The sequence below is a fragment of the Prunus persica genome, chromosome G6 (genome assembly GCF_000346465.2).
Source record: "Prunus persica cultivar Lovell chromosome G6, Prunus_persica_NCBIv2, whole genome shotgun sequence".
Taxonomy (NCBI): Eukaryota; Viridiplantae; Streptophyta; class Magnoliopsida; order Rosales; family Rosaceae; genus Prunus; species Prunus persica.
In genome coordinates, this window is record NC_034014.1 from 8,941,915 (window position 1) to 8,954,557 (window position 12,643).

General features: G+C 40.9%; 1 protein-coding gene and 3 pseudogenes across 1 annotated transcript in view; 1 reads left to right on the plus strand and 3 right to left on the minus strand.

Annotated features, from left to right (window-relative positions):
* Positions 586 to 1,902, minus strand: LOC109949588 (annotated as a pseudogene).
* On the minus strand, positions 2,126 to 3,509 carry LOC109949589 (annotated as a pseudogene).
* LOC109949590 lies at positions 3,731 to 4,485 on the minus strand (annotated as a pseudogene).
* Positions 12,288 to 12,643, plus strand: part of LOC109949591 — a 3,039-nt gene continuing 2,683 nt past the window's right edge. Inside the window, exon 1 of the mRNA XM_020565661.1 lies at positions 12,288 to 12,615. Coding sequence (XP_020421250.1) covers positions 12,288 to 12,615 — 328 coding nt within the window. The remainder of the gene's footprint in view (positions 12,616 to 12,643) is intronic.

The following is a 12,643-nucleotide window of genomic DNA, read 5'->3' on the forward strand; positions in this document are numbered from 1 at the left end:
TTTATTACCCTATGGAACTAGCACATTTTCAGCATTTAAATAGACAATTTCCTAAAAACCCAAGACATATATATCTGAATCATTGTTAACCTGAAGAAAATCGTCCATATTTAGGCAAGTACAATGAGATTTCCCACCTACATTCCATGTTGCTACAAAAAAATGGTGTGTCCTACAAGCACGAATAAACATATACGTGGTTAGATACAATATGAGAGAGAAAGAATTGAAACTATCTCGCAATACAATAATTTTTACAAACCATTTTTTTCTTTTTTCTACTTTTGAAGAGATGGGAAAAAGATTGCAACTTATTGTGTGAAGTAAAAATCAAGCATAAGCATTTGTACACTCCAATACATGTAGAAGTCAACAGATAGACTATTTGACTGACGAATACATTTATCCAACATTTCGGACACGGGACCTAATGTACCACTTGTTGGAGAACCATTTACACATTTGTAATGAAAAGAGTTATGCGTCATTAATTTTACTTCATCTCATCTAATTAGGAAAACTTAGTTTTTCTTCAACTCGGGAATAGTTAATACTTTAGAACCTATTAAAAGCGCCACATGGGATTCAGTTTCTCCTTTTGAAATGCTCTAAAAACTCTTTAAATTTAATATTTATATTAGGGATAGGTAGTTCATTCTTCAATTCATGCTCATTGACAACATCCACAACAAATGTTGCATAAACTTGTTCGTGGTCAAACAATGGGGACTCTCCGCGTGTGTAAGAAAGTTGTTAGTCATAATTTCATGCCATAGTATTCTATCACACCAAGATGGGTTTCCTCTATTCTTTTTGGAAGTTTTTGTCTCTCCAAAGTACATGTCTTTATTATTAAAATATTTGTACATAGGTGCAAAGTAGATTTTTCCCTATTTCCATCCATTGAATACTCATTATGCTTATCTTTTAATCTTGTGTTGGTGTTGGTTAAGAAATGCATCACAATCATTGTTTCCAAAAGCTTTTAGATTTTGGAATAGTTCATAGTAATGTTGTAATTTAAGTCCCCTAACCATATGATCATATCATGTCCCGTAATTTTATTCAACATCATGTGATGAGTTATTTTGAAAATCTTAGGAAATTGAGTACTCTTAAATATCTCTAACACATCTAAATTTCTCTCGAGCTCGTCCACCTCTTTCTAACAAGATGCCAAGTGACTGCATACAAAGCAAAAGTTTGTCTTATAGAATAAAAATTAAAAAAAATACAACTCTTGTTTTCAAAATTGTTCCTAGTAGACGCCATTAAAATTTTTGATGTATAAAAAATATTTGAGCCATTTTCATCTGGTTCAAAACTGCTGCTGTTACTCTTTGTTCTTAAAGTTTTAGTGAAATTTTTAGGGGAAAGCTTTGAGGAAAAAAGTGAACCATCGGCTTTGCTTCTTGAAGACCTATTTGGTGATTTGTTCAAAGACTGATTGATTAAAGCAAGTCATTTCATTGCAAGTTCATTATCTTGTTGAACTAGCACAATTCCAGCATTTAAATAGATAATTTCCCGAAAACCCAAGACATATAACTGATTCATTGTTAACCTGAAGAAAATCATTCATATTTAGGAAAGTACGAGGAGATTTCCCTCCTACATTCCATGTTGCTACAAAAAAAAAACGGTGTGTTCTACAAGCACGAATACGCTAATTTAGTCATGTACATCGTAGCATATATGTGGTTGGATACAAAATGGAAGAAAGAATTGCAACTGTCTCACAATACAAGAATATGTATAAACCATTTTGTTCTTTTATTAGCTTATGAAAAGATGGGAAAAAGATTGCAATCTTATTATGTAAATTAAAATTCAAGCATAGGCATTTGTACGCTCCAATACATGTCGGAGTCAACAGATAGACTATTTGACTAACAGATACATTTATCCAACATTTCGGACACGGGACCTAATGTACCACTTGTTAGAGAACCATTTACACCTTTGTAATGTAAAGAGTTATGCATCATTAATTTTACTTCATCTAATCTAATTTGAAAAACTTGATTTTTCTTCAACTCAGAAATAGTTAACACCTTATAAGCTATTACAAGTGCTACATGGGATTCAGTTTCTTCTTTTGAAATACTCTAAAAACTCTTCAAATTTAATATTTAATATTTATATTAGGGCTAGATAGTTCATTAATTCATGCTCATTGACAACATCCACAACAAATGTTGCATAAACTTGTTCATGGTCAAACAATTGGAACTCTCCGTGTGTGTAAGAAAGTTGTTAATCTCATTCTCATGCCACAGTATTCTATCACACCAAGATGGGTTTCCTCTGTTTTTTTTGGAAGTTTTTGTCTCTTCAAAGTACATGTCTTTATTATTAAAATATTTGTACATAGGTGCAAAGTAAATTTTTCCCTATTTCCATCCATTGAATACTCATTATGCTTATGTTTTAATCTTATGTTGGTGTTTGTTAAGAGATGCATCCTAATCATTGTTTCCAAAAGCTTTCGGATTTCGGAATAGTTCAAAGTAATGTTGTAATTTAAGTCTCCTAACCATATGATCATATCATGTCCTGTAATTTTATTCAACATCATGTGAGGAGTTGTTTTGAAAATCTTAAGAAATTGAGTACTCTTAAATATCTCTAACACATTCAAATTTCTCCCGAGCTTGTCCACCTCTTTCTAAAAAGAAATACAACCCTTGTTTTCAAGGCGTCCCATGATCTCACCACTTACACAAGAGATTCTTAACTGGCTAACAAATTGTATATACTTCTTCCTCGCCCAAATGGTATCAAAAATTTGAATCATTTGCTTACTAGCTATAAGGTTGTACTTAAAATGGTTCCTAGTCGATGCCATTAAAATTTTTGATATATCAAAAACATTTGATCCATTTTCATCTGGTTCAAAACTGCTACTGCAACTATTCAACCTCATTTTACTCTTTGTTCTTAAAGTTTTAGTGAAATTTTTAGAGGAAAGCTTTGAGGAAAACAGTGAACCATCAGCTTTGCTTATTAAAGACCTGTTTGATGATTTGTTTAAAGACTGATTGATTAATGCATGCCATTTCGTTGTAAGTTCATTATCTTGTGGAACTAGCACATTTTCAGTATTTAAATAGATAATTTCCTGAAAACTAAAACATATATGTCTGATTCATTGTTAACCTAAAGAAAATCATTCATATTTAGGAAAGTACGAGAAGATTTCCCTCCTACATTCCATGTTGCTACAACAACAAAAATAGTGTGTTCTGCAAGCACGAATACTCTAATTTAATCGTGTACGCCGTAGCATATATGTGGTTGGATACAAAATGGGAGAAAGAATTTCAACTGTCTCACAATACAAGAATTTGTACAAACCATTCTGTTTTTTGGTTAACTTATAAAGAGATGGGAAAAAGATTGCAATCTTATTGTGTGAGGTAAAAATCAAGCATAGGCATTTGTACTCTCCAATACATGTCTGAGTCAACAGATGGATTATTTGACTAACGGATACGTTTATCCGACATTTCGGACACGGGACCTAATGTACCACTTGTTGGAGAACCATTTACACATTTTGTAATGTAAAGAGTTATGCATCATTAATTTTACTTCATTTCATCTAATTAGGAAATTTTGGTTTTTTTTCAACTAGGCGGTAGTTAACATTTTAGAACCTATTCAAAGTGCCACATAGGATTCAATTTCTCCTTTTGAAATGCTCTAAAAAAATCTTCAAATTTAATATTTATATTAGGGTTAGATAGTTCATTAATTCATGCTCATTGACAACATCCACAACAAATGTTGCATAAACTTGTTCGTGGTCAGACAATTGGGACTCTTTGCATGTGTAAGAAATTTGTTAATCTCATTTCCATGCCATAGTATTTTATCACACCAAGATGAGTTTCCTTTGTTCTTTTTGGATGTTTTTATCTCTCCAAAGTATATGTCTTTGTTATTAAAATATTTGTACATATGTGCAAGATATATTTTTCCTTATTTCCATCCATTGAATACTCATTATGCTTATCTTTTAATCTTATGTTGATGTTTGTTAAGAAGTTCATCCCAGTCATTATTTCCAAAAGCTTTCGGGTTTCAGAATAGCTGAAAGCAATGTTGTAATTTAAGTCCCCTAACCATATGACCACATCATGTCCTATAATTTTATTCCACATCATGCGATGAGTTGTTTGGAAAATGTTAGGAAATTGAGTGCTCTCAAATATCTCTAACACATCCAAATTTCTCCCAAGCTTGTCCCCCTCTCTCTAACACGATGCTAAGCGACTGCATACAAAGCAAAAATTTGTCTTTTGGAATAAAAACTTAAAGAAACACAACCCTTGTTTCCAAGGCATCCCATTATCCCACAACTTATGCAAGAGATTCTTCAGTGGCTAATAAATTGTATGTCGCCCAAATGGTATCAAAAATTTGCACCATTTGTTTGCTAGCTATAAGGTTGTACTTAAAATGGTTGTTAGTATACACCATTTAAATTTTCGATGCATCAAAAACATTTGATCCATTTTCATATGGTTCAAAAGTGAAGGTGCAACTCTTTAACCTCATTTTGCTCTTTGTTCTTAAAGTCTTAGTGAACTTTTTAGAGGAAAGCTTCGAAGAAAATAAAGAACCATCGACTTTGATTCTTGAAAACCTGTTTGGTGATTTGTTCAGGGACTGATTGATTAAACCAAGCCATTTTGTTGCAAGTTCATTATCTTGTGGAACTAGCACATTTTTTGCATTTGAATAGACAATTTCTTGAAAACCCAAGACATATATGTCTGCTTTGTTGTGCGGAAACACTCCAAAACTTTGTCGTTGATGGACTTTGTGATGGCACACACACAAACCCCTTGAGAATAAAACACACACACTGAGGAGAGAAAATAAACACACACAAGAACACAAAGATTTATAGAGGTTTGGCCTCGTGCCTACATCTTGTGATCCACCTGAGAAATTCACTAGTATTTAAAAACAACTTTGGTTATAATCAAGAATCCCCTTAGCTCTCACAAGAACCCTAACTCTCTTTTCTCTCACATTTTCTCAAATCCTTTGATGCCCTTGTAAACACTCAAGAATTTACCCTTGAATTCTGCCTTATATTTCTCCCTTGAAAATTCACTCTTTAATTCTCCTCTCTTCTTATTCTTCTGAACCCTAGCGCTAAATTGCCTATTTATAGACCATAGGACTTTAGTACACTTGTATTAGGAGTAGAAGACTTAAAACCTAGTCAAACTAGACTAAAACTTGCCTAAAACCAGTTGAAAGCCCAAAACACGTCAACTGGAAAAACACGGGGCCACCAATCCCTCATTACTAGTGACCGGTCATTTTGGCATAGTGACTTCTTTCTTCACAAACATTGCTCTCGGCCACGAACTGACCGGTCGCTTGATCAATCCGACTAGTCGCTTGGTGATATAGCTTCCTCACGACTTCTTCTTTTCCTTCCCGTTGCTCCTTCTTTTAACACCTTGGATTCCTTCTTCCTTCCACGCATCAATAGTGAGCCAAAACACAACAATCTCCACCTTGACGAACCATCAATCACCCATGAACAATTGTTGACCCCTAGAACCTCTTCAACCTCTTGGAAACCATTCTAGAAATTCCTAAGAGCTCTACTATGACAAGAAACCTCTTGCCTCAATGCACCTTAGGTGAGAAGGTGCTCCACTAATGCTAAACTTGGAAACCCAAACCTCTTGTGTAGAAGAGAGATCCCCCATGCCGAACTCCTTGCTCCTCGCCTTCTTGGAACCTTGAACTCTTGACATGCCTTGACTTGCAAACCACATACTAACCTTTGTTCTATAAATCCCCACGTAGCTACTAACTTTGCTCTTGGATTTTTGAACTAACTCTTTCCTTTTCATCAAAGCACCCATCGAACATTCTCGATCATGCTCCCCAAAGCACTCCAAAATGTAATTGAATCTTCTTTGTCCTTCCATCCAAGACCTAGGGACGGGTTGATGAATTCCTTATCCTTGGACATTGCTTGTTATGAAGGCTCCACCTTAAGTAGAACCCCTTTGTGAGTTTGTTGTAGGTACTCATCTTCTTCAACCCTTGTGTCAAGCTTCATCCGCCTTAGAGTCCCTTCCATGACCATCTTGGTAAGAAGAACCTTTACGATTGCCACATACCCAACAACATTCTCCCTATCATCCCTTGTCTTAACTTCACCCTTGTGGACCTTGTCCTCTGACTTCGCCACTTCTACACCTTTGAAATCAAGCACTTTTAACGATGAACTTTTAATCACACAATCCTAATTAACCTTTCTTGCCCAACTAGTCTTGAGTGAACTCGTAGCTTCATTCCGTTGCACCGGCTACTTGACAGTAAGATCCCTTGCCCACTTTTCTCTTGTACAAAACGCCTCCATAGTAGAATTTTCGGCTCCACTTGCTATTGTATCCCCCAAAAGTTGATAAACGTTGTTAGGTTGAATCTCCCCCCTCATAATCACCACCAAACCTTGTGTGACTAAGATTTTTCCTTCTTTGGCCTTATACAAATACCCTGCTCTATTTAGAGCGTCAATGGAAATAAGATTCCTTCTTAGTTCTGGTATATGCCTCACCTCACTAAGGCTCCTAACAACACCATCATGCATCTTTATCTTCACTGTTCACACGCCCAAAACTTCACAACTCGTTTTGTCTCTCAACGAAATCTTGTTACCCTTCCTTTCTTCATATGTATCAAACTCCTTCATATTTGAACACACATGAAACGAACGCCCGGAATCAAGAATGCAAATTGAAGTAGAACTCCTACCTAAATAATTTGCCAAGACTTCCCTATTTCGCTCCTCCTAGCGACCGATTGTTTTGGCACAATGACTTCTTTCTCCGCGAATGTTGCTCTTGGCCACGAACTGACCAGTCGCCTAATTCTGTAGCTTCCTCGCGACTTCTTCTTCTCCTTCCCATTGCTCCTTCTTGCAACGCCTTGGATTTCTTCTTCCTTCCATGCATCAATGATGAGCCAAAATACAACATGATTCATTGTTAACCTGAAGAAAATCGTCCATATTTAGGCAAGTACGAGGAGATTTCCCTCCTACATTCCATGTTGCTACAAAAACTCGAAAGGACTGAACATATTGACTAGCCTACATTTAAAGCTCTATGCCACTTATAGATTGAGTGTCAACTGCTGGCTTGGACTGTGGTTCAGGGAAATTAGATGAGCCACTTCCTTCTCTCTCCTTCATAGTGAAAATCTTAAGAATAAAAGACTTATTTTTCACGTCTTGATTCCCCACAATTATTTTTGAAACTACTAATGTTTCGTTAATTAGGTTCACAAACCTCGTGATTAGGACAGTCTAAATCCATGTTCTTTTTTATTACTTTCCAATTATGAAATTAAGCAATCTCATATTAGCCTTTTGAAGCTTTGCTCTAAAGTTCTGCCAGGGATTTGGAACATCAAGTAATGTTGAAGTTGTTCAGAGTACTCATTTGTAATCGATGCATATCTAACAAAAATGTTAACTAGGACTATTTTGATATTAAAGAGCTGTATAATTGTACCAAAATAAAATGGGAGATATTCACAGTAGATATACTAAACCAAAGAAGTATACACATTACGCAGAGTACCAAAGTAACAAAACAATAGTTGATTGGATTAAGTTGTATCCAACATGCCAGAAATTAAGTTAAAAGTGCACACGCTTGTTCCCTTTATTGGAATCCTTTAGAATAGTCTTCTTTCTGGATGGCCAATAATGACCTAGAAAAGACCCAAATCACCAGAATCTCAGAATTCAAACAAGAAAGTTATCATATTTTGCAACAAAATACTTATTCTCTGCACTGCATCTCTAGCTAGCAGTATTAAACTGCGCTTGAGAATTAAGGAGATGAAAAACATCCGTAACCTCCCCAGTTAAAGCATCAGCTATGGGAACGCAACTGTGTTGTGAAGTCCTCTTTATTTGAACACCCACTGCAGCCACTTTCTCATTCAAAAAACAAGCATATTTCATTCTAATATATAGAGCATGACATGTTCTGTCCTAAATAGAACTATACTAAAGCAGAGGCATCATACGTATATAAGCTATATAGATAGCTATATATTTCTGCACGTGTTTATTATTCAAAAGCATCATTCATATACAGATCACTTCATATATATTCTATAAAAATTAGGTACAAGGGTCTCTCTTCTCTTATTATATTTAATAGATAGTGCAGACATCGATGAAAATCAACTTAATTACACGAAAAAGTATAGATGAAAGTTCAAATCTGCAGAGAACAATTGAGCTTCTCGAGGTTTCCTTCCACTTGCTTATAGGCTATGTTTCATTCTACATCAAACTTCATTTTGTTGAAGTTTTACTACTAACAGTCACTATGGGTTTGAGCGTGAGGGTGAGGTTTCAAAAGGTAACTCAAAGTGAAAACCTTCATATTCTTCCCTAAGTGGCAATTCAAGCGCAATTTCTCTTGCAGACTCTTTATTTTGTACTTCAGCGAATTGAACTATCATAGAAGCCTGATTGAGATCTACTTGGGTAGAACCACTAGTAGCTTTTCTCAACGCCTTTCTCATTTCTGCCTTCCGAACCCACTTAGCAAGGGCTTGACTTGTTTTTTATTCAAATATTGCCGGCTTCATCTTAGCTCCCATCTTCATTACAAGTAACCATACACACCTCAGTCTAACATCTTTAAAAGGAAGCATAACAAAGATAATGCAATTGCATTAATTCTTTATAATCCTTCATCTCACCTATGTGACAATGGCATACAATGGTAAGGTGCTGTAACTGCAGAGGAACTGAATGAATGCTCTGTTTACATAGGCATTCAGAATAAGAACAAGATTGAAAAATAAATAAATAATATATCAGATTTTTTAAACTATATATATATATATATGAACAACATAATCCAATGAGTATGCATTTCTATTTATATATATGAACAAGTTTTTACCCGATCACAAGTCTTGGGATGATATAATCAACTTTCCCCATCATGCAGGAATGAAATCTATATTAAAACTGCAAAACATTGAGCCACCATTTATGAAAAAAGTGTATTGCAACCATATTGATCTGGATAAAAGTTACTAGTAGGTAATGTTTATGTCATAGTCGTACCAATGTCCAAAAGAAAAATGCCAGTTGTGTTTACACCATAATGAACCGAGCAGACCCAGCACCAAAGTGACTAGCACCAAGACAGCCACGCCTTCTCCTGTGCCGAAGGAAGACACACTTCCAAGGTGCCAGACACCTACCGAAGCTCCCAGCTGCCAAACCTAATCTCCAGGACACGTGTCGCCACCACAACGGCTTGCACAAAGTCCCACATTGGAACTTTGTGCAAAACTCCTACTTTCACCTTCCTATAAATAGGGAACAGTACCCAGGTACAAAAGACAACTATTCTCCCACTTTTACTGTTACTCTGCCAGAATTACTACTTGTAACTGACTTAGGCATCGGAGAACCTTCGGCCGGCACCACACCGGTGTCCGAAGCTTAACGATTGCTTCTCCTCTTTTTACCTTCTACAGGTCTCTCACCAACCCATTTCACCAAGGGCCTCAGCCTTCTTCTCTGCTGAAGACTCAGCACATCTAATCACTAAGTTGGACTCAATATTGGCCGGGCCATTTTGAGCATCAACAGTTTGGGGCCGTCTGTGGGAATTCGACACTTGCATCTCCTCTTTCTCTATCAGCCCAGCTGGCTCCTTCACCCCTCAGGCCCCGTCGCCTTTTCTTCACCCCACATTCTGCTATGCCGACCGAGGATAGCCGCGATACCCAACATCATACCCCCCGCGATGGTACTTCTAGAAGGAAATCTTCGGAAGATGCCACTCTCCAGGCAGAAGTGGAGCGCCTCCGCGACAGTGTCACTAAAATATCGGAAAAATACGAGCACCTTCATTGCAGGAATGTTGAGCTAGAACATGACTACCGTGTTTTAAAGCGGAACTGGGAAAGGAATCACACCCAGGATGCCCAACATGACCTCACCCAGAACGTTGGGCTTACTCAGCCGAACCAGCCAGTACATTCCAGCCACAGTGCCTCGGCCCAAGCTAGGCTCCGCAAGGGTAAGGACCACCTTCATCCGGAGATAGCCCAGTCACGACCCCTTTGCGTTCCCCCACCGAGGGACCGGCCCCATGAACCAGTCAGGATCTACCAAGATTGCAGGGATTGCCTCTCGGACCGTCAGCCAAGGCCGATCCCTATCCCTGTCAACCTCGAAGACCCACGGGTGACACACCTGGGCCCCTCGCCAGCCCCCGTCCGCATACCCGACGAGGAAGGTGTCGGGGACTCGGATACTTGGGACTTTTATAATTCAGAGACCCGGCCAAATTACCACACCGGGGCGCTGGAAAATTGGGAACAATCCCCAGTCCCTGTCTGCCCCGCCCCCAGGCCTTTGGCACCTGAAACTCTCCCTCATGCCGACCCGGCCATGAGGCTTCTCTTTGAAAAGGTCCGGCGCCTGGAAAGCGAACAACATCGCAGCCATCAACCCCTCTGGGCAAAACCACGACCAGGGCCCTTTACCGAACGCATCCTCCACTACCACCAGGAGAAAGATATCCAGCCACTCCGCATCGCTTTCTACACTGGCACGGAGGACCCTCTCACCCACATCCACTCCTTCCGGTCTGCCCTTGGGTGCAAAGGCCTCACTGATGAAGGCATGTGCCTCCTTTTCCCTTCCACCCTCAGCGGCGCGGCCCTAAACTGGTTCTACAGACTCCACCCCCGCACCATCAACTCCTTCGATAGTCTCAAGCAACGTTCCTGGACCATTTTATGATCCAGACTGATCGCCTATACTCTGCCGACGACTTGTATATGCTTCGGCAGGCTGAGGACGAACCCCTTCGGGAATATGCAGCTCGATTCAGTCATGAGTACTCCCGCTGCCCAGACACTGACGATCGCGCTGCCTTCGGCGCTTTTAAGAGCGGCCTCCGCGAGTCCAACTTCCGCTACCTGGTTCATAGCAACAGTTGGAACACATATGCAGAGCTGATGAAGCAGGCAGCGGTCCATGCTAAGGCTGAATACTTCAATTCCAAGCGTGGCCCAGCCAACCTGATGCGCAACGCTTTCGCTGACCCTCCACCTGCTTCAGCACCCGCCCCAGCCCCACCTCAGCATTCTACCCCTGCCCCGAGTACCCAGGACAACCAACAACATAAGCGGAAGGATAGCTACCAGCATCCCTTCGGTAACAACAAATGTGGCAGACATGGCAACCACCACCACTCTAGCGGAAGCAACCCTCCTAGGCCTGCTGATCGGGCCCCACTTCCATTCACACCCAGGCCCAGGTTCGAGGTATTTACCACCCTCAACACCACCTATGAGAATGTCCTGGTGCGTGAAGCTCCTATCATCCCCAAGCCACCCCCCCGGAGACCATCCAGCAAGCCCCTGCCAAACACGGGTGTCTTCTGCCGCTTTCATCAATTCAGCGGCCATGACACCGAATCTTGTGTTGCCTTGCGCAACATAATTGAAGGGCTCATCCGCGAGGGAAAGCTGGACAACTATGTACACAACATACCAGCCCCGCCTAACCCTCACCAACGACAAATCAACATGATCTCCACCATCAGCGGAGGTCCTACCCTGGCTGGCACCTCCAACAACTCCATCAAACATTATGTCCGCTCCACCTATGCGCACCAGGTCTTCAGCACCGCGCAGGGACGCTTGCCAAAGACCTACAGGACTGGCTGGGCCCCCATTACCTTCTGCGAGGAGGAAGAGCGTGGTGTTATCCTCCCCCATGACGATCCACTCATTATCCGGGCCGACATTTCTAACTTCGACGTTGGGCGTATCCTGGTGGACACTGGCAGCTCGGTCAGTGTGATGTTTGCCGAGGCCTTCAATGAACTCCAGGTCCCGCCTCACCTACTCGACCGAAGCATCACACCCCTTGTGAGCTTCTCGGGTGATGTGGTCCAGCCCATTGGCAGCATTCATCTCCCTATCTCAATTGGGGCCGCACCCCAGCGGACCACGATCACTACCCCCTTCCTTATCGTCGATTGCCCCACAGCCTACAACGTCATCCTCGGCCGCCCAGCCTTGGCCCAAATAAAAGCTTTTATTTCCACGCATATGCTGCTGTTGAAGTTTCCCACTCCTAATGGCCCAGGCACGGTGCGCGGTGACCAACTCGGGCCCGAAGCTGCTATGCTTCAGCAGTAAAATCCACCAATCGCCAACCTAGGAGCGAGGCCCTTTCGGTAACCATGGCTCCCGCCCCTCCTCAAGCTGGCACAGAACCACCTGAAGACCCAAGGGAGGAGTCCATCGCACCACAGGCCGAACCCATGGAGGACCTGGAGCTGGTTACCCTCCATGACGATATCCCGGATCGACAAGTCCGGATCGGCACCTCCATCTCGCCAGAGCTTCGCTCCGACCTGGTCGCCCTCCTCCGCCTCAACTCCGAAGTCTTCGCATGGTCCTACAATGACATGCCTGGCATATCACCAGACATCATATCTCATGGGCTTAGCGTCAATCCTGCCGTCAGACCAGTCCGACAGAAGCGTCGCGCTTATAAAGGGGATCACGGTAAGACCTGGCTGGAGCCCCTCGATGG